The sequence below is a fragment of the Phoenix dactylifera genome, chromosome 10 (genome assembly GCF_051530095.1).
Source record: "Phoenix dactylifera cultivar Ajwa chromosome 10, Ajwa_hap1_PhDact_Kaust_v1.1, whole genome shotgun sequence".
Classification (NCBI taxonomy): Eukaryota; Viridiplantae; Streptophyta; class Magnoliopsida; order Arecales; family Arecaceae; genus Phoenix; species Phoenix dactylifera.
Window position 1 is genome coordinate 32,667,656 of NC_143199.1, and position 22,096 is coordinate 32,689,751.

Genomic DNA, 22,096 nt, shown 5'->3' on the forward strand with positions numbered 1-22,096 from the left:
ACATGCCATTCTGATTCAACGATACTTATGTGATATTATATTATTCATGATCAAATAAGAGTGTTCACCGGTGGTGAAAGGAGAACGATCGCATGATGCAAGTAAAGTATCAAATGCTCTGCTAACACCAACCTGCAATGCATCAACTGGATTCATATATATATATACACCAGATGATCTATTAACATGAGACAAGAAAGATGCATATTATGATCAATTTATATCTACCACTCATTGACGATTATGTGCGGGACCACTATTAACATGAGACAAGAAAGATGCACATTATGATCAATTTATATCTACCACTTATTGATGATTATGTGCGGGACCACTTAGCTTCTAATTCAACTTAGGCTAAAGCTGCAGAGTTTTCTGGATTTTGAATGCCGGCTTAGATTACAATGGACAAACCATTGCATGTAGGAGTGGATAGTGGGGATGATTAGCAATCAAAAGTCGCCAATGACTCCCCACAAAAAAAAAAAAAAAAAAAAAGAAAAAAGAAAAAGAGGATTCTTCATTCTTGCAGGGAGATGATTCATTGTCTACTTGCATCTCTAAGATAAAAAGATGATGAGATCCCGACTTGCTTTGATTTCTCAGGCTTCTTTCATTTTGTTACTTTTGGAGGTGAGGGGGAGGCAAAGCCGGCTTTCCCATTTTATTAAGAATAAATTATGTACAAGAAAGGGCAGGGAATATACAAAGGTGAGCAAACGAAAAAGGAATTGCAATAAAGTAGAAGCACAGGAAGGTGATGCAACAGAAATTAGGTCATCCAGAATTTTCTTTGGCGTAAAATGCTGGCCGGTTGGATGCTTTCAACATCGAAACAATCCTATAATGCAAGTTTCCAATCTAATCATGGACCGCCCATCCATTTCCAACCTCCATCATGTCCAGACAACTGAAGCGTCGCGGCAAGTAACGGTACCATCTTGGATGAATCACATCATATACCGATTTACTCCTGGCTCAAATGAGCTGTCTCGCTAACTGGCGAAGCAGACAGGTGCTTTCATAAAAAAAAAAGCAGACAGGTGATGCGCTGGCCGATGCGGGTCATTTACCGTGAAACACTAGGCGATATGTCGTGAATAATTTATCCGAACAGCGAGCCGTATGGAGATTGGACGTGTCCGATGCCTGACTTGTAATTTCAGCACGTCACCGTCATATTCTAGGTAGAAATACGGGGATCTGGCCATCCATTTGTCGGGCCTCCGCAGCATGCCACGTTTCAATAGCAGATGCCGCATCGTCCACGTCATTTCGTACACCGAGCACACAAGTAAAACATGGGTTTCATTGCATAGATATTATATTATATTGTCTGGCCTCCGCTGCTTGTCGGTGCTGTAGGACTGAATGCGATAGCGACATCAAAGCAAGCGCCGTTGGACGCCTGATTCCCCTTGGAATGCTCTCCCCCCCATGCTCCCTTCAAAGTCCAAGGATCGGGGTTGTATCTTTCGCGCCGAACAAGGATTCACCTTCCTTCGCGCGAATCACCGTTGGTTCACCCATCGCACAGCCCTCGAAGCGCTCCGAACTCTCCAATTATCCGGTCGCACAGCTCTCAAAGCGATCGGTGGATGATCCGATGGCGCGAATCCTTCTTTTGCGCGGAAGATACGACCCGGCTCCCCGCGTCAACCCTGTCCTGTGAAAGGGCAGTCCTGTAATATTGAAGTGGTTTGGGAGTAGCTTGGAGACGGGTCCGGGGGCGTATCTTTCGCGCGAACGAAGGATTCCCCTTCTTCGCTCAGATCCACCGTTGGATCATCTACAGGTCGCTTTGAGAGCTGTGCGGACGGATGAATGGCCGAGTTCGCAGCGCTTTGAGAGCTGTGCGGTGGGTGATCCAACGGTGAAACGGGAATGCTAGACCGGGGAATAAATGAGAGGCAGCAAATTCCTATCTTTTCCAGTCCCAACTCCACTTCCCCCTCCTCCTGCTCACGCTTCCAAAAAGCTGCTCCCAACCAAGGTCCAAAAAGCATACCCCTTGCTTCTCTCTCTCTCTCTCTCTCTCCTCCCCCCCCCCCCTCTCTCTCTCTCTCTGTAATGGCGGCTCGCCAAAAGAGAGGAAAGTCATAGTGAGGAAAGCCGCTTCCGTCGGCGACCGATTCCCTCTTCTAGACCCGGCATCTGGAAAAACACTTCCATCTCTTCACCCAAGTCATCCACTGCTTCGAATCCGCCCTCGATCGCTTCCCCTTCGACCTCCGTTCTCGAAACCCTAGCTCCGATCCTTCGGAATCTTGTCGGAATTTCAGATATGAAGCAATAATAATCCGCTTAAGACATATCCGAACCCTTGTCCCAAGCCTCTGGATCTCGTTTCGGTGGAAAATGGGAAGCAGATGGAGGAAAGCCAAGCTCGCCCTCGGGTTGAACCTCTGCGTCTACGTCCCGAAGGCCCTCGACGATGCCTCACCGTCTGATGACCCCTCCGGAAGGTCCTCGGAAGCCGCCGTGGTCTCTCCGCCGTCCGGGACCTCGGATCTCCGCGCCTTGATGCCCACCACTCCGACCCCGACTTCCTCCGGCCTCCGGCTTTCTAAATCCGGAAGCAGATCCTTCAAGGTCTGGCCTTTTTGCCTCCAAATAGTAATTATCTCTTCTGAGATCAATATACAATTGATCTATAGTTTTTTTTTTTTTTTGATGATATTTGCGCGCTAATGACTGTTTATTTATTCTTTTGGAATCTCACGATCTGGGGGGGACCTCAGTCTGTAGTGGTGGAAGAATTACTTTTTTTGGATGCCTTATTCACTAATTTTTCTTGATGCTTCCGGTTCCGCTATTTTTAAATGGGATTGGGGATGTATAAGTTGGTGGTTTCTCTTTTGCTTTGGTGCTCCTTTTTTTTCTTTTGTCTTCTCTTTTGGTGCTGTTCTATCAAATCATGGAATTGGGATGATGGCGTTTTGTTGCTTTCTGTCTGCGATCCTTTTTTATTTTTCTCCTCTTTGTAGGTGATAAACTTCACTAGTCCATCTCCCTTTAAGGCCCAGTTGCCGTTTGCTTATCAGGCAAGGTTGCTTCAGGTTGCCTTTTTTCTCATTACCTCCCTCTTAGCCCGAATAGAAAGTTAGCACTTTTGGCCAGGAACAGTTATTGTGTTTTAGGCCCTTAGGGCTAATGACAATATAAGATGTGAGGACTCGTGCGGATGTGTGTTTAGTCCCACATCGGTTATTTGCTGGATAAATCTTGGATACTTATACAGGATCAAGGAACCAACTAATACCTTGCGGTTAGTCATTTTGGGTGAGATTCTGGATTGTTACAAATGATATCAGAGCGGACCGGGCCCATAATCTATGTGGACTAGAGGACACACACTGGATCTTTTGGGGCCGACCACCTTTAATTAGTGGGGCAGCCTAGTTTAAGGCTTCATAATTACCCGAAAAAGGAAACTTAGTAGAGTTTACTGATATCCTCATTGTTTGGTATTCTGTTGGTCAAACATAATTGCTAAATAATTCCAAATTCCTGCTCCATCTGCTCTGTGTGGTGTTCATGCTCGGTTTAACAGATTTATTTTGAAGAACTAAAATAGGTAGCAGGATCACATATGAGGCTTATATTTGAATCTGTTATGCGAGCAACTTTTATTTTAGAAATCTTCGGCACATTGAATTACTTTTATTGATGATCCCTGTTAAGGTCTTAAGTTTGGCCAATTGTTGAAACTGCTTTGATATTCACCTCTAAAGCTGTTCATTATCTTACTTTTGATGGCTAGATCATGAAGCTGATGACATGAGTCTGGGGGTAGATATCCTAAGGTGAGGATTTAAAAATTGTTATGAGATGCTGCATATACTGGCCTGTGATGTACTACAAGGTGATCCATTGAATCAAAATGTCTGGCTTATTTGTGCACCCCAAGTCATCAACTAGAATAACCAGAATGATAGCCATTTAACCTTAATGGAACAGAACTTGTCATCCGAGAAAAGAAATGCTTTTATTGGTTTATATAGATGGATGAGTGTTCGCCATACTCAAATTGTATGCATCAGATATATTCGTATCAGTTACCTGATAGCTATGCTTGCTTCTATGTTTTCTGCAATTTTCAGTTACTCAGTGAATTTGCAAGCAATTTGAGGGTCTAATTCTTTTTTTCCCCAAGAAGTTATCTGCCTAAAATTTTGGCATTCTACCCATGTGGATGACCAGCAGTAGATTCAAGCTATTCTTATGATGTTGATCAAGCTGTCAATGACGACTCTTGAATGTACAGGATTTCAATCCAGTAGAGCACATCATTAATCTTGTTGTTGGAAAATCATAGTTTCTTTAATGCTTCAGTATTGGTTAGGAAACAGGGTAGATGGCTCTTGGAGCTTAGATGACCTGTTAGCTGATTGTCACTTTTGTCATCTCTACCCTAGTCCCTTCAGATTGGGCTATTTCTTGAGTATTAACTTACTACTTTCCTGATTAATTCTTTTTTTAAGGTGAATTAAGTGAAACACAATCACCAGAAATTTACTTCGTTCTTTAATAATTCTTGTTTGACATGAACTGAGTGGAACACAATCATCAGAAAACTTGGCCTGCTAAAATTCTTATCGACAATTATATTGCCGCAGCTTCTGATCACTCCATTTGTCCATCGGATTTTTTTCTTTTGATTATGTGCTTATATATTCCTAGTTCTCTCTTACTGTTAATACCATGTGACCTTGGTAGCTGCTCAAAACTATTGCTATTTGCTAACGCTTTAATGTGAATGTGCTTTGAAGTTTTACATTTTCTGAGTTTACTCTGTCTATATTTTTTTATTTTCCAGAAAACATGTGCCATATGTCTAGCTTCCATGAAACCAGGACATGGTCATGCTCTCTTCACTGCAGAATGCTCACATACCTTTCATTTCCATTGTATTGCTGCAAATGTAAAACATGGCAATCATGTATGCCCAGTTTGTAGGGCCAAATGGAAGGAGATTCCCTTTCGAGGTCCCCCATCCTCCGAGAACCCTCATGGAAGAGCCAGAGTTAATCCAATCAACTGGCCCCAAGATGATGGGTATGTGAGTATGCTGCGGCAGCTCCCTCGGGTCGACTCTTCGAATAGGCATCACCATCTAACACCTCCCTTGCACAGTTCGGAGCCTATAGTCTTCAATGATGACGAGTCTTTGGATTCCTCATCCGAAACACCTAAAGATATGCAACATGGATGTATGAGAACAGTAGAGATCAAGACGTACCCAGAATTCTCAGCCATTCAACAGTCAGTTTCTGAAGAAAACTTCACCATTCTAATCCATCTGAAGGCTCCATGTGCTCCCACGGTGGAGACCTGTGGTGGAAATCCCCTTGGGAACACTCATCTCTCAAAAACATCTCGAGCTCCTGTTGACCTTGTTACAGTGCTTGATGTTAGTGGCAGCATGGCAGGTACCAAGCTTGCATTGCTGAAGCGAGCTGTGGGGTTTGTGATTCAGACCCTTGGGCCCTCTGACCGGCTTTCCGTAATTGCCTTCTCATCAACTGCTTGCCGGCTCTTTCCCCTTCGTCGGATGTCCGAATCTGGCAGGCAGCAGGCCTTGCAAGCTGTCAATTCGCTGACTTCTGGTGGTGGGACTAACATTGCCGAGGGCCTCAGGAAGGGTGCAAAACTGATCGAAGATCGTAGGGAGAAGAATCCTGTCTGCAGCATCATTTTGCTCTCCGATGGGCAAGACACATATACTGTCACCCCAACTTCTGGTGGTGCTCACCCTACACAACCAGACTACCGGTCACTAGTTCCATCATCCATTCGTGGTGGCATGAGTCGCCAGATACCTGTTCATGTATTTGGTTTCGGTGCTGACCATGACTCTGAGTCAATGCATTCAATCTCGGAGACCTCTGATGGGACCTTCTCTTTTATCGAGTCTGAGGGTGCAATCCAGGATGCTTTTGCACGGTGCATTGGTGGGCTTCTGAGCGTGGTGGTGCAAGAGATGCATGTTGGTGTGAAGTGTGTGCATCCGGGTGTGCACCTTGGCCTCATAAAATCTGGTAGCTATGCCAATCAGGTGGCAGATGATGGTCAGAGTGGATCTGTTGATGTGGGGGACTTGTATGCAGATGAAGAGAGGGATTTTCTGGTGTCAGTCAATGTTCCACCCGCCTGTGAAGAAACTGTGTTGCTCGGAGTGAGCTGTGCATATAAAGATCCTGTGTCAAAAGAGACGGTGAATGTGGAAGGCTTGGAGGTGAAGATCTCAAGGCCGTTGGTTGTTGTGGAACGAATGATGTCCATGGAGGTGGATCGTCAGAGGAACCGACTTCGGGCTGCGGAGGCCATGGCTGAAGCGAGGGCTGCTGCTGAGCGTGGTGAGCTCTCAGTGGCTGTCTCCATACTTGAAGAATGCCGGAGAACACTGTCGGAATCTCTGGCAGGGCGACTGGGGGATCAGCTGTGCCAGGCGCTGGATGTGGAGCTGAGGGAGACCCAGGGAAGGATGGCTAGCAGGCAAAGATATGAAGCATCAGGGCGGGCATATGTGCTGTCGGGGCTTAGCTCACACTCATGGCAGAGGGCAACAACACGTGGGTACTCAGGAGATAGCAGCCTCTTGCAAGCCTATCAGACACCATCCATGGTCGACATGCTGCAGCGTTCCCAAACAATGAGTCCTGCATCTCGGCGTCCGAATCCACAGATGCGACAAGCGAAATCATTCCCGGCAAGGCTGCAGCCCAGGTAATTTTACATCCTTATGAGGAGAGGAAACATCCCAGTTTTTTTTGTTTATTGCTGCTGTTTTTTTTTTTGTGGTTTTGGGCAATAGGGAATGGTGGTGGTATAGTGCAGAAGGTAAAGAGAGGTGGATTTGGAGGGTTTTTACATTGGTGGTGGGATATATTGTTATCTTGTAAATGAATAAGTTTGGGTGATGGAAACTGAAAAAGTGCGGGGAAAGATAAGGTTTAGTTCGAGTGGGGAAAAAGGTGAAGGGTATTAACCTTGGTGCTTTTCTTTTGTCCTCTTGCTCTGGTTTTGGTGGTGTGCATAAGAGAAGAGAGGGGGTTTATGCTTGTGATCTAGGGAATACTTTGCCCCTGTGGGTTGCATTCTTCTTATGATATATGTGTTCCGCCCTTTATGATTTAAATCTATGGGTCTTCTGTTTTTTCCCCTCCTCCTACATAACATGTTGTGCTTCTTGTTCTTCGCTTCGAGATGGGATAACACCTTAGCCCAGCAGTTTGCTGGTTGGATTCTAGGGTTGGCAAGAGCATCCATATGCTCGATCCACAGCGGAGAACATGGTTTCTCAGTACATGCATTTGTTTCATGCTTCAACGCAGAAGGAAAAGAACAATATAGAAAAATTCAGTCAAGCGTGAGCTGCCTTTTGATTATTCACATTGCAAGTAGTCTCTGTCATCTTGATAAGTACAATTCTACAGAGTTATCATTGCAGATTACTAATCTTTGTGTTGGGCCTCATGAATGATTCTCAACATAATGTTGATCTGTCCCTTCCCTGACCCTCACATAGTCTCGTGCTGATGACCACTTTTGATATTGTTCTGTCAGTTATGCTTGCACCCTCACGTTGCAGTTTGCAAGTTCCATGAAGCGTGAGTTTGGGTACCCTGAAACATGCAAAGCACGCTCGCTCGGGGTTTTATTACTAGTCCATATAATGCTTTCCCTTATCCCTATTTAGAAATCAACTCGGATAAGTTGTATTTGCAAGAAAACTCCTGGTATGATATTAACTCTTGACGGATGTATGGAATTTATGGAGGCCGCTCTGCAAGGAAGATCAGCACACCAGTTAGGCAGGCAACCAACTCAGCGCACACAGATTGCTAATTGCTATGCGATGCTGTTTAGAGCCACCACCGGCCACCGCGCCCCCAGTCCCCGAGATCTGCTCGCCCGGCATAAGCATCCTCTCTGATGCATGAAATGCCTCAAAAATCTCTCGACCCCACACGGCACACAAGATGAGACTAGATCTGCATCAACGGCCAAATGGAAATTATGGTTGTATAATGAGAGAATTTGGTCTCGATGATCATCACAGGAAAGGTCCTGGTTTTTTTCAAATAAGTAAGAACTAGAAGCAAGATGAGGAAGCTCGAACAGGGAGAACTACCAAAGAACCTCGACATCAATTCTGCAGATTAAAACAAACAATTTTAATGGAGCATGTAATGGAGAAACCGTCCATCTTCTAAAACGAAATCACAGCAGTTACCAGCCAGCATTCAACTGGTTCTAATGCTGCATTTCCAACTCCTGGATCCAAGAGAAACAAACAAACAAAGAAGCGCAAAAGGCCGGGTTGCAGACGATCCAATCCCAACCGCTTCAACATGGGTGGGCCGCAACCTTTTCACCCTTCCTAGATTCCAAGGGTGCCTTCCCCGCTAGAATCCTTGATAAGATATCCGCTTGCTTGGTGTTCCCCTGTTCGTTGAGTCTGGTTATCAGCGCCTCGCATCCCTTCTTATCGACGACCCCTCCCTTTGCCTTGATCTTGCACAGGATTGAATATGCCGGCAAAATCTTCCCTGCAGTGTAGAGCGAGTCCAGCAACCGGTCATAGCTCGAGAAGCTGATGTCGCAGTCCCTCTCCAGCCCCAAGTCCGCCAGCTTGAGGGCTTCAATCGCCTTTCCGCTGTCACAGAGAGCAGCCAGCAGGCCATCAAAATCAGGAACGGAGTCGTTCATCATCATGAGATTGATGCGCCCGAGGGCCTCCTCCACATGACCCCTCATGAGGAGTGCTTCTAGGATCTTATGGACCACGTCCCTGTTCTCCTTCACCCCCTTCTCTATCATGCTTTTCATCACCCGACTCGCTGTCTGGACTCGGCCATCATCAAACAGCCCAACCATCACCGATCGGAACAGAGACGGGCTCGGCAGGTGCCCCTGCTCGATCATGCTATCCAATGCCGTCCTGGCGTCAGCAGGCTCTCCTTTCTTCAAGAAGCTCTCCACGAGCAAGGCGTAGGAATCGGCATCAGCCGCAACCCCGCGGCGGGTCATGATGCCGAGCATCTCGAATGCAGACTCCGGCACCCCCTCTTCTGCATGCCCCCGGATCAGATTGCTGAATGCGATCTTATCATCTATCCCTTTCTTCATCAACTGCCTCAAGAAGGCCTCCGCCTTCTTCGTCTGACCGTGGCCGCATAGATACTCGATCATCGGATTGTAAGCCGAGTCCCCCAGAGCCGGGGTCCGGGGATCCTGCAGCGTCCCCTTTTCAAGAAGCTCATCGAGCGTGGCAATGGCATCCTCATACTTCCCTCCCTTGCACAAGCTCTCGAGCAGAACGCTGTACTGCACCGGATCTTTTACCACATGTTTGAACTGCCCCATTTTCCGGTGAACTTCCAATGCCCCATCCAAGTCACCCGACTTGCACAGAGAAGATACCAATCTCAAGAATATCGACTTATCCTTTGGCGTAAGCCGGCGCTCCGCCATCTCGTTCCAAACCTTCCGAGCCTCCTCTGTCCTCCCGACATCATCGCAGAGCCCCGGCATCAGTCCCGCGAAAGTCTTCTCGCTGGGCCTCAGTCCCTTGGCGCTCATCTCGCCGAACAACCGCAACCCATCGTCGACCTTGCCCGCCGACACGTATCCCTTGATCATTATATTGTAGGAGATCGAATTCGGCGCCAGACCGGCAGCGGCCATTTCTTCGAACACCTTCTCGGCATCGTCCATCTTCTTCGCACGAACCCAACCGTCGAGCAAAGTGTTGTAGGTCGCCAGTTCCGGCGCTAGTCCCCGCTCCTTCATGTCGGCAAAGAACCTCTTCGCCGTCTCCATCTTGACGGAGAGGCAGAAACCCCATATCAATGTATTGTAGGTGGATGCCGCCGGCGCGACGCCATCCCGGATCATGGAGTTGAAGACCCGCTTGGCCATCATAACGCGGCCTGAGCGGAGGATGGCCTTGAAGAGGGCATCATAGGAGCGGACGGTGCGGGCGACGCCGAGCTCGGGCATCCTGCGGAAGATCTTGACGGCCTCCTGGGGGATGCCGGCGCGGCCGTAGCCGGCGATGAGGTCGGCGATCATGTCCTCGTCGCGTTCGACGAGGCGCGTCGGCATGTCCTCGAGGATGAGACAGCGCGCGTGGTTGAGCATCGAGTTGCGGGTGAGGATGGAAACGATCTCTCCATAGGTGGCGGCGTCGTGGCGGAAGCCAGTGCGCTCGACCCACCGGAAGAAGCGGAGGGCGTGGTCCGGGTGGCGGGCGCCGCGGAGGACGGCGAGGACGAGGTCGCGGTCGAAGGTCGGGGACAGCGAACGGATCGAGTTCTGGAGGCGGGTCGTCCACGGCCGCCGGGCCATCATGTAGCAGATGGTGTCCTCCAGCTTCTCAGGGCCCCGCCGCTCTCCGCGCATCGGCTGCCGGGGTGGGTCCGCGGGCCCCTCATCCGCGGCAGCGGCGGCAGTCTCGTCTCCAGGCGGAGGGGGCTCGGAGGAGGGCGCGGAGGAGAAGCCATGGAGGAGAAGAGGTACAGGAATGGGGCTTCTGGGGCTCAGGGCTTGGAGGAGGGCTAGGGTTTTGCAGGCGGGTTTAGCCGCGGAGGAGGCGAGGGCCATTTCTGCTGGTTGGCTGGTCTGCGAGGGTTTGGGGAGGAAGGGAGGGAGGCGGCATTCTGCTTTTAACCTCGCCGCAATCGGCAATTGGACCTGGACCTGGACCGGGACCCGGGGGAGGAGTTTTGGAGCTGGTTTAACCCAATCCCGTTCTGTGATCGCGAGATGGTCGAGTTAGGCCAAGATCACACGCACAGACAGACAAGAAAAACCCGAAGAGCCGAGACCCTTTCCATGTCAGGGTTGAATTAGGGAGGGAGGTTCGGTCTCAAGGAATCGATCCAATCATGACAAGTCACGTCATCACATGGATGGCCATGATTAGGAGGCGGCTGGATCTCTACACTACAATCCTATACTGAGGTAGAGAGCATCTCAACTACTCAAAAACTTATCCCTAACGAACAGAGGAAGTCCGGATTCTTCGAAGGCAAACATCGATGCGAAGGAAAGCCTCAATTTTCACCAAAAAAAAAAAAAAAAAAAGGAAAGCCTCAATCATCGATGTGTTCGACCGAATGCCTCAGAAGGACAACGTCTCGTAGACGGCCATGCATGGTCGCTGCCTGTATCGAAGCAGGGCTTCCCAGAAGAGCGGTTTCTCCTCTTTACCAGATGCTCTTCCCTGACACTTCAGTAAGAAATCTTAGCCACGTTAGCTTGCGTTCTCTGCTCGCGGCATGCTCTCAGGCCGGAGATCCGGCTGCTAGCCGTTGGATCCATGCCCATTTCACCAAAGCAGGTCTCCTCTTCTTCTTCTTTTTTTGTACATAAAGCAGGTCTATTTGGTGAAGGCCATCCACTGCTTTGGTTTTGGTTGAAATCAATGGACGAGCGCACCAGTTCAATGCTGGGGACAAATCACACCCTCAAGCATGAAAGGTGTATGCCTTGGATGAAGTGGTTCTCCCCAGATGCGGCCTTTCGGATCCCCGGTGTCGCGGATAATTACTTGGGAAAATTGTGATGAGCGAGGAGAGAAAGAATAGCCTCTGTCCGATTAGCACAGGGCCTGGTATGCCTCTTCGCATCTTCAAGAATCTTCTTCACATCTGCGCTGACTGCCATGCAGCAATAAAGCTGATCTCTGACATTTTCGGAAGGGAGATATAGCAAGAGAGGAACTCTCGATGCCGCAGATATGCACTGCCGTCAGCATTCTTTCCAGTGCAAAGGAAAGAAAGAAAGAATGACGTTCTAATTTCTGTGCTTTCTTTCCACTTGTGAGAAACCTCACATCATGTTGCGGACAAAACCAATTCGGTCATTATCAAATTTGGGTTCTCTGAATGATCTTGCATTCGATGCAATGTCTAGTTGTGGAGATGGAAACGCCCGCAAAAATTATTCTAATGGGCGTTTCATCCCTGCTACTGCAAGTGGTTTTCTGCTGCCAGGCAAGGTAATGGATTGATGTGGGGAGGATCAGAGCAGCCGTGCTGGACTTGGTGAGCCAAATGTGAACTAATGCTGCAAAATTGGCCTGTCAAGGGTTTCCCTCTATCTCCATTTCTTTTGCATTTCATTTTTGTTGAGGTAGATCCAAAAGTTGGAGTGATGCTATATCGGCCCCTGGGTGTAAATTTATTACTGACTTGTATACATTCATTGCCACTATCTATTAATCTGATATTTTGGTGGATCATCTTCTCAGCAACAATACTGGATGCAAGCCAAATACATCTTTTGGATGTATTGCCGAACAGCGAATTATTGGTTTTTGTTTTGGAGCGGCCTGCATGGACCGGTACGCTTGGAGGCGAAGATTTGATATACAAACATGAGAGAAGACACCGAAGACACCGAAAGGATGGTAGACTCTCCGATGCCTAAGTCAAACTAAGTTTTGGAGATCAATGGAGATCTCAGAGAGATGTAGAGTGGAATGAGATAAAAAAAATGCTATGATTGTCGGACATGCCATAACCGCTTATAATCGGTGGTAATTATTCAACGCGTAGGACAAGCTGTAATTGCCCATCCCTCGCGAATATATGGGGCGGTAATTGCCGGCTTTAATCGCTTTTACTGTACCTTCAATTAGGGATGCATAGCCCATTGCTGCTGGATGGTTGGCTTGGTCGTCATTATTAGTCAGCCAGTCTGGTTGGCTGATCTAGCCGGTCACAAGCTGATGAATCCAGGCCACATCACAAGCCAAACACATCTTTGGCATTGAAGTATTTTTGATGGCTTGGTCAGGATAAAAATATTGATAAGTGTTTGGTTTGCTAAGCAGGGCCGTAATTTGGAGCATTTCGGCTGCATCGCATCGTGTAGCGTCAATGTTAAAGCACAACTCTCGTCTCTCGACAGACTCGAGAGCAACAACTTTATCTGCTAGGCTGCTGGATCGGATCGCAGTGGGTCGAGCAACAGGCATCCGTTAGTCTAAGACTAGGCGAATCCGACAGCGGCAAGGAGAGGTCGTCGCGGTCTGGTCCTGGACTCGTGGATGTGGCTTTCTCTTCCACCGTGAAAAAGCGAGTTCCTTCTTTTCTCCGTGGTGCCGCCGGAACCGCTCCTAACGAGGCCGTTCCATGGCCTCCTCTTCCGTCGCCGCCCTAGCTCTCTACCCCGCCTTCTCGGAGGTCCCTCCTCTGATCTCCCCCATTCCTCCCTCTCCTCCCCCTCGCGCGCATGCCCTGGCCCTGGGTTCCTCCTTGCCCGCCTTCTATCACCCGCAAAACCCTAGCTTTCTCGATCGATTCTGGCCGTCGCATAAGCTCTAGCAGCTGCCTCTATCGCCGCCTCATGGCATCGCACGCCTCCGGGTGGCGCCAGAGGGAGACTTCGGCCTCCCGGAATGATCTCGTCATCAAATTCTCCGAGGTCGCGAAGCACTTCTCCAAGAAGGACCCTTCTTCTTCTTCTTCTTCTTCTTCTTGCGCCCCGGAGGTCGGCGCCCGGCCTCGTTGGCCCCACCCCTTCGACTATAATAGCCTGATGAAGGCCTTCAGTGATGCCGGCGAGGTCGAGGAAGTCCTCCGGCTCTTCCGCGAGATGAAGGAGGACTTCCACTGCCGTCCGGACGTCGTGTGCTACACCACGGTGGTCGATAGCTTGGCGACGGCAAACCGCCCGGAGGAGGCCGTGGCCGTTTTCGAGGAGATGGTTTCGGCCGGGGTGATCCCGGACGCCGCCGCCTACACTGTCCTGGTAAAGTTGTATTCTTGCCATCTGAAACGGTTCGATCGAGCGTATGAGGTCATTCGATGGATGGTGAAGTGTGGGTGCGCCCCTGACGTGATCACCTACTCCACGTTGATTGCCGGTCTCTGCTGGGCTGGCAGGGTCGAGGAGGCGTTGGGCGTTTTGGATCAGATGCTGGAGGAAGAATGCCGACCCAACGTCCATACTTACACGCCTATCGTCCAAGCTTATTGCTCCAGGGGAAGCATCGAGGATGCCAGGAGGCTGGTAGATGCGATGCACGCGATTGGCTGCCCGCCGAACACCGTGACCTATAATGTACTCATCCAGGCCCTCTGCAAGATCAGAGCATTTGAGGAGGTCGAGAAGCTTTTGGAACATAGCGATGCCAAAGGTTGGAAACCTGATGTGGTTACGTATTCCATCTACATGGATGGCCTCTGCGAGTCCGGAAGAGATGACAAGGCGTGGGAGCAGTTGCAGGTGATGCTCGAGAATGGATTGCGTCCCAATGCTGTGACCGTGAATATTCTTCTAGATTGCCTTTGCCGTGGTTCCAAGGCTTCGGAGGCTAAGTTCCTGCTGGAGAGGAGCGCAGAACTGGGGTGGGATGCTGATGTCGTTAACTACAACACCATGATGAGCAGGCTTCGTGATGCCGGGGAATGCTCGGCTGTTCTAAAGCTCTTCACGGACATGATAAAGAAGGGAATTGCTGCAGATAGCCGGACATTTAGCATTGTGATACACAGCCTTTGTAAAGCTGGAAGGCTTGACTGGGCAAAGCGCACCTTCGATAGCACAGGGTTTGTTGCTAATATTGTGACATATACCACTCTAATTCATTACTTCTATGTGGCGGGAAAGGTGGATGAGGCACGTGCCCTCTTTTATGAGATGGTCGAGGAGAATGTTGTTCCTAATCAGATCACCTATGGTGTCATGATTAAATGCCTTTGTAGAGAAGGAAAATTTTTGGAGGCTATCGGCTGTTTTTACAGATCCCTTGAAGATGGATTCTCGGCAAATCTGGTTGCATCTTTAACTTATTGGTTGGTCAGGGGTGGAAGACTCACGGAAATGCTAAACCTGTTGGAATGGATCTTGATACAGGGTTATATCATAGATTTTTGTGTAGCCCGTGGGTTGATCAACGCATTTTGCAGGGAGGGTTATTGTCAAAGTCGAGATATGTATATACTCTGCCATGTTTTGGACAAGATACTTGGAACAAGATAGATCAGCTTTAGGCATTGCATTCTTTAGATCTACTTCGTGGGACATAATTGCTTATGAAAGGTACTCTTCTTTGTTACAACATTTAGTATTTTCAGCACTTACAATAGATATAGAGCTTCAATGGATGCCTCAGTGCAATTTTTCTTTTAATAACAGTAAGTTTCGTGCAGCATTTTTGTTTTTGTCGGTTGCATCATTCACATGCTGCATCTTGTAGTGTCTGGTGTTACAGATGAACATGTCTTGAAATTTCTCATCAAGTGTCATGTTATTATAGAACTCTAATAAAGATAGCTAAATACCAAGTCTCAGACATGAATTTTTGAAAGTAAAATCCTAAGCAGCAGTTAGCCTCTAAGCACTCATAAGTTAATCAGACCAATCCTAATGACCATGCACCAAGACTGACCGAGATATGACTAAATCCCTGTAGTTGGATACTTTTGACATTTGAGATGAAATGATTTTTTGTTGACTTGATGCTAAACGATTGATCAACAGTTTCCTGTTCTTCCATTCATATATGTGCAGGCCACCTAAATGAGAATGTCTTTTAAATTATGAAACCTCATTTTTTTTCCCATTGTGGAGTGCAAACATATCAAGCCTCTAAACTTAACTCCCAAAAGCGTTGACCTTATGCCCCTTGTCGTTGTATGCTGCCGAACTATTTTTAACTTGAACCTGCATTACCCATGACATCCCTTTTCATAATTAAGGTTCATAACTAATGAGTAAAAATGTCAGAGACTTGCTCAGAATTTCACATGGTGAAGGTTCTCCTCACAAAGCAGCATTTCAAGAAAAGGAGGAAAAGAAGAAATCTTGAATTTAAAAGGATTTGGAGAAGTGCAGAAGTCTGAAAATGGAGTCTAGAGTTTTTACACTGAAAAATTGGGAATTGGTTATTTTGTTATTCAGTTAAGCTTGAAAGAGAATGAGAAAGATCTCTGTAAACAATCAAACAACAGGGAATTGATTTCAGGGTGTTAGGAATATGGAGTATGGCAAATGTGACAAATTTTTTTTGATAAATATCAAGTTGATGGGAAAATAAAGAGTGTACTTATAAAAGTTGTTGAATAAGGAGAATGCTACAAACATAGGTAAGTGTTGCTCACTTTTAGAGTTAAAGAGAGATGATTGAGGCCTTAAATATTACAACATAAGGCCATTGGATACTGGGAGATGGAACATAAGGCCTTGTATGTTTTTGGTACTTAAGGATGGCATTTTAAGACCTTTGGATTCCCATTGAAGCAAAATTCGCAGCATTGGTTCCGGACTACGGCACAATATGTGACCGGTACGGCACCAAACTCTACCATTATACCAAAAAAATATATTTTTGTTTTTTGTTTTCAAAGTTTTCAAGCTTCCTTTATTTAGTTTGAGTGAAAAATAAGATTTTATGAGTTCATTTTTGAATGTTTAAATGTAATATACTTTAATTTTTTTGTTGTTACATACTTAAAAGAATGTCATGACTATATAATACATGTTAACTAAGTATAATATTTGAATGCAGAATACTTATATTAAAAAATTACAAATGCGACATACATACACATTTCCTTAAGTGTGGGGCTGCCCGTCATAGTGAAACCACCTCCAATAGTGATGGCCACTTACTATCTCATTGTGCTGCCATATGCTATTTTATTCTTTATTCTTTTTACCTTTTGGTTCCATTGCTGAGCACCTAATTCTGATTTTGTTTAAAACTACTCATCGTCAAAACCCCAAAAAAGGTTGCATCAGTTATACCAATGCATCTGCCATTATCCATGCGTTTTCATAGGTTATTCAATTTTTAATTTAAAATTACTCAAAAAATTAAAAAAAAGTGGATCCTTTTCTTCGTTCGAGAGAAGTGCTAGTTGCCTAAAAATTACTTCTAAACTATATTTATATGATTCTAAATTTTCACAAATTTTTATTGCATTAATATTTTTATATTAAATTTAAAAATATATAAATTGCACAAATATCAGAAAAATATGATGTTTGCTCTAAAAAACATATCTAAAACATTTTTATATGTTCTTGAAATTTCATGAATTTTTGAATTAATAATACATTTTACTAATTTTCATTAAAAATATGATTAATATAAGTAAAATCTCAAAATTTAATTTAGTTTTAGCCAAGGTCTGCCGTATCGGCCGGTACGTATCGGTACCGTCCTGAACCGGTACCAGATCAGCATGGAATCCGGTACTGGAAGCTTATCGTTCGAGAACTGGTACGAAACTGGTACAGGCTGATACGGGACCGGTATGTGAAATCCCAAAATTTGGCCATTCAACGGGACTGATACAAGCCGGTATGGGACCGGTACCGTACCGATACCGCCCGCCATCGGTATGCTGACCGGTACCAGTACGGCGGACCTTGGTTTTGGCTAATATATTCGGATAGGATTACTACATATATTTTTTTGGCCCATATTAAGCAATAGTAATCACATGAATTTAGGAAATACTTTAAAGTTGGGCTTTATTCATCGTCGCGGTTAATTTTTGAGCCCATATTGAGCACTAGCAGTCTAATGAATTTAGGAAATATTTTAAAGTTGGAATTTATTCAAGAAGCTGCTAATACATCAAAAATTAATCAAATTTCTACAAAAAAAAGACAACAGAGCATGCTAGACTTTGAACATGAGATTAATCTTCGGATCCTAGCATCTTCTTTACTTATTCTATTAATTTTTGTCCAAAAATAACTTTTTAATAAAATATAAAATAAATATTAAAAATTAAAAAAATTATACTATTATGTAGATTCAAGTAAGATCTATGATATATCATGAAATCGTAGTGAAATACAAAATTGTGTGATTTCTCTGTATTTTTTCAATTTTTGCCCATTTATAGAATGGAATAAAGAAAAAAGAAAATGGAAGACGAAATTTGGGAAAATACCTTGCTAGAACATTAGATCTGCCCTCTTTGCTCACCCTTCCACTCTCTCCCTCGTTCTCCTCTCCTCTTCTCTTTCTCCTCCCTTATATTGGTTATGGATGAAAGGGGAGAGAAGGGCATGGTGACCTTTTCTACCCAAATATTTTTTTCCAGAGGGGGGAGGATCTAATCGGGCTCATACCAGGTCCTAACTAGGCTAAACCACTTGAAACCGAGTGGTTTTGGGTAGTCAAGGTTCGCCAGACTAGTACCAAAGATCAACTGAATGATGAATTTTATAAGGGAGAGGGAGGGAGGAAGGTAGGGGGAGGGTTGAGGGAATCCCTAACCTTAGCAGGGGGTAAGAAAGAGAGGGAGAGAGGGGATGCTTAGATTTCGTGCCAAGATCATGAACCATCCTGGTTCGTAGTCGGTACGATATGGTATAACTGAACTGGGTGGTTCGGTTCGGTACAACAATCCTTGCATTGATATGGGTAGAATGATAGATGAATTTTATTATCATTTTTGAAATCTATTACATGAGATCATGAAGACTAAATGAATGCTTGATGATGACAAGAACATAGCTGAAACAATCTATAAGGGTGAAGGAGATGGCACATCAAGCTTGAGAATCACACTCTGAAATTATGGGAGAGGGTAGTAAGAATCAGAAGTATGGCAAAAAGGATTTGGAAAATGGATTAAGCTTTACTCTAGGAAGGGCAATTATCTACATTTAGTGATGAAAAATTTTGAACAAGAGAAAAAAACACCAACTTGCTTTGGGGTTGATGATACATTATTACAATGAGAAATTATTAGGTGGGTGATGTGAAAATAGGCATATTGAATGAGTTCATTAATAGTGTCAAGGGTGTGCATGCAAAAGCAATGATGGATGCTAGTCAAAGTAGGCCTTCATCAAGGGTGGGCTGTAAGCCCCAACCTTTAACCCTAAACCCTAAGCCCGAACCTTAGCATTGTTGTCTATTCACATACCTTCTAACATTGCAGAGGAGGCCCCTGGATGCAAATTGCAAATGATTGGTTTTGCTTAATGAGATGGGGGAAGGAGTACATTCAATTGGAAGTACAGAATGCTATTTAGAGAGTAGATCTGATGGATTGCATTTGTTGCAACTTTAGCTGGATCTTGGATAGCACTATGGATTTTTTATGGAATGCTATTGAAGTTAGTTTTGCTTCTTTCTGATTGTTCTAACAAAAGTTGAATTGTCGACAAAATGTCTCCATTGAGTTTAGAGCATTGTGGATGAAGTGGAGATGCGCCTCTGTGGTGTTATGCAATGAACAAATTTTGTCATGCCCAATGGAATATTTGAATAGCAAATGACTTCTTTCATCGTAAAATTAAATGTATTGTACAAGAAGGGCTCACAAGCATAAGGTGTGCATTGTGGAGATGAGGATGTTCAGATTGAAGTGTGGTAGAACTAAGAGAGTGGTGTTTGTTAGTAGTTTGCAGCAAAGATTAGGAATGAATCTATAGAAAACATGAGGGAAAAATTTGCTTGAGATGGTATGGACATATGCGTGTAAGCTAAAAATGGCCTCGTTTGGTTTGGAGGCGGCCTAGTTTTAGAGAAAGGGTGGAGAAATTGAGAATTTGAATTAAGATAGTGTGGAATAATCTGAAGAAACTTTTCATTTTGGTAGACCTGATCAATGACAAAGTAAGATCCATGTAGCGGACCCCAATATTATAGAAATAAACCTTGTTATTTGTATGCACTAACATGCAGTTAAATATGTAACTTTGCTAGTTACAGTTTTTCATACCGTGGAATTAAATGATCAAATGATAACTGCATCTCTATTTTCTTTCTTGGGCTATTCTGTTATATATTCAATCGTGTAAGTCACCTTGATGGCAGTAGTGCACAATCTGTTAAGCTTTTGCATTAACACCACACAAACTGATTCCAGTGTTCCATATTTTCTGCTGGATTTCACTTCATCATGTTTCAGCATACGTTCTTATCCCTATATTTGGGTCTTGATTAATCGAACTAACCTAATGTATTTTTTTATTATAACATTTCCATAGTTCAGTTCACAAATCTGAAGTTTGCCTGAAGTCTGGATTAGTCATTCAATTTTGTTGGCAAACTTTTGATATGATGAACCAAAGGGCAGCTGAAGAGACAGCTTAAGTCTCACTCAACGTGGTCATGTTGCGAAATGCATGGATGGCATGGAGGCATTTGTCATACATTATTTTGTTCAGAACCTGTCGTGCCATACTGGTCTTATGACTATAAAGATGGTATTTTCCGCTACTTAGGCCTCAGGGACTCTCCAGATTCACAGGCTAGAAATTCAATGGGTAAGGTGGATTTTTCCTGGAAAATCTCATAGACACTCTTGTATACATCTGAGCCTAATAACATCACGAAGTCATGAAAATCTTACACTGAAGTCATTTTTTGTGATCTAGGTGACACGGTGGTGGTTCAACCAGAAAAAGCGACTGCCTGAAGCCAGCAGTTGTTCTGAACTAAGGAAGATGTATACCGTTGGAAAGAGAAACCGCGGACAGAGGGCACACATCTTGAGCAAGTTATTGCATTACCGGTTGACTGGGCAAGGAGCATGGCTTTTATAGCAAAATTTCTGGTAGCATGCTCCTTGGCTCAAGCTTTTTGCAGGCTTATATTATGAATTAGATGCAGCAAGGATTCCCGATTAGTGGGAATATGTTCCTGCTCGGTGCTAAAAATAAATTTTAACATTTTCTTTCTTTATTGTGAGCTGGCCGGTCATAAGAATTGTGATGTCTTATTTACTTCTCATGTTTGTTTTTCTTATTACCTTCTTAGCCGAATAAAAAATTTATCCATTTCCTTTTTTTTAAAGTTGTGCCTGAGAAATTTATTTAATTGTATTTCTGCAGATTTTTTTCTATAGTAAATGCAATCTACCTAAAGAATCTGCCAGACAATGTGACTCAAGATTGTCAGGACAAAATAGTTGAACATAAAATGAGATAAATTATGTTGCCTCATGCTAAGTCTGGACATGAAAAAGAGTATAGCTGGTAAGTATACATTTTGCAGAGCAGCCGATGACTGAAAAGATGCTCAGTAGCAATGAAAGAAGTGATATATTCTGTTTGACATCAATCTTCTGATGCAGTTGTCCTACATGATTACGCTAAGTGGGTTGACTTCTGATTGTTTTCTTGCAACAACTCCATCTGATGAGAAATGGGCTCGAGGTCGACTGTTCATGATTCATTCTACCATCACTTTTTCCACCCTGTGCAAATTATCTTATTATTTGAGGTGCCTGTATTTCTCTAGCTGCAAGCTGTAGAACAAACATGGTATGCGGTTCTCTTGCCTTACTGTGCCCAAATTCTGAAAATGAATGTCCGTTGCATTTACCTGCTGTTGCCATGTTTTATTTCTTCTTTCATAATATTTGTTGATGATAGCACTTATAGTTTCTATCAGGTTGTCGTTATTTGCAAAATCATATCGCTCTACCGATTCTTCTTATACATTGTCCTGCTTTAGAAGCTGAAAGCCGGTGAAGTCTCTTTGCCTATGTCCATCTTATCATCATCTGTATTTTGTAAACGCAAAGACTACATCTCAGTTTCTTGGAATCATTGCTTTTTGAAGCCACTTCACATTGCAATTGCGCAGTGCCACTCTTCCTAATTCAACTGGTATTTTATCCTTGAGACGGCTATCAGGTTAATTAACATTTGTCTAAATGCAGCACAATGCTCGTGCTGCCTTTATTGCACGGATCTGATGTTCAGGGACCTTTACTCTTCTTTTTTTTCTTCTCTCTCTCTCTCTCTCTCCCCCCGCCTCTTTAATGTTCTTCTGCCGCAATATGTCCGTTATTTGGAGTGCCTTGTCAGCATAATCTATTACAATGCTAATAGCTCAAGCATTTCAAAACAGGATGCTGTTAGACATGGTTAAGGATCTAAGTTTCTTATCCCATCAAAGTAACAGTTAAAGGAAAAGTTATCCACGATACTGATATCCTTGATTTAGGGCTTCGGTGACATCAAGGGTTGATGTTGTCTGGCATACCTATGGTTGAGCAGAAAGAAGAAATTTTTTATCCTTTACAGAGTCTTAGAATCACCTTCTCATGCTTTCTAAACATATGAAACAAATCATAGCGGAGATATTGTATCTTCA

At 44.7% G+C, this 22,096-nt stretch overlaps 3 protein-coding genes across 6 annotated transcripts; 2 read left to right on the plus strand and 1 right to left on the minus strand.

Moving 5' to 3' along the window:
* The first annotated feature begins 1,477 nt into the window (after positions 1-1,477).
* LOC103719880 (E3 ubiquitin-protein ligase WAV3-like) lies at positions 1,478-7,141 on the plus strand. The gene is made up of 2 exons (XM_008809351.5): positions 1,478-2,592; positions 4,820-7,141. Exons 1-2 carry the CDS (start codon positions 2,359-2,361, stop codon positions 6,731-6,733), a joined length of 2,148 nt encoding a protein of 715 aa, XP_008807573.4. The 5' UTR covers positions 1,478-2,358; the 3' UTR covers positions 6,734-7,141.
* A 993-nt stretch (positions 7,142-8,134) lies between these two features.
* LOC103719875 (Tetratricopeptide repeat (TPR)-like superfamily protein) lies at positions 8,135-12,232 on the minus strand. The gene has a single exon (XM_008809339.5). It carries the CDS (start codon positions 10,609-10,611, stop codon positions 8,353-8,355), a length of 2,259 nt encoding a protein of 752 aa, XP_008807561.4. The 5' UTR covers positions 10,612-12,232; the 3' UTR covers positions 8,135-8,352.
* Positions 12,233-12,973: 741 nt separating this feature from the next.
* On the plus strand, positions 12,974-21,847 carry LOC103719859 (uncharacterized). 4 transcript variants are annotated; one of them, XM_026809697.4, is made up of 6 exons: positions 13,038-15,060; positions 19,981-20,259; positions 20,371-20,549; positions 20,827-20,970; positions 21,069-21,258; positions 21,389-21,847. In XM_026809697.4, exon 1 carries the CDS (start codon positions 13,249-13,251, stop codon positions 14,998-15,000), a length of 1,752 nt encoding a protein of 583 aa, XP_026665498.4. In that variant the 5' UTR covers positions 13,038-13,248; the 3' UTR covers positions 15,001-15,060; positions 19,981-20,259; positions 20,371-20,549; positions 20,827-20,970; positions 21,069-21,258; positions 21,389-21,847. The 4 variants fall into 4 exon arrangements, with proteins under 4 accessions (XP_088562260.2, XP_008807548.4, XP_026665498.4 ...); XM_088706134.2 differs by lacking the exon at positions 21,389-21,847 and having other exon boundaries at positions 12,974-15,060; positions 19,986-20,259; positions 21,069-21,318; XM_026809695.4 differs by lacking the exon at positions 21,389-21,847 and having other exon boundaries at positions 21,069-21,318.
* The last annotated feature ends 249 nt before the right edge of the window (positions 21,848-22,096 follow it).

Excerpts from the sequence above, each read along its gene's own strand:
- LOC103719880 (XM_008809351.5), top strand. The coding sequence starts at position 2,359 with ATGGGAAGCAGATGGAGGAAAGCCAAGCTCGCCCTCGGGTTGAACCTC. Across the intron at positions 2,593-4,819 it reads CCGGAAGCAGATCCTTCAAG|AAAACATGTGCCATATGTCT; the intron begins GTCTGGCCTTTT and ends TTTATTTTCCAG.
- LOC103719875 (XM_008809339.5), bottom strand. The coding sequence starts at position 10,611 with ATGGCCCTCGCCTCCTCCGCGGCTAAACCCGCCTGCAAAACCCTAGCC.
- LOC103719859 (XM_088706134.2), top strand. The coding sequence starts at position 13,249 with ATGCCCTGGCCCTGGGTTCCTCCTTGCCCGCCTTCTATCACCCGCAAA.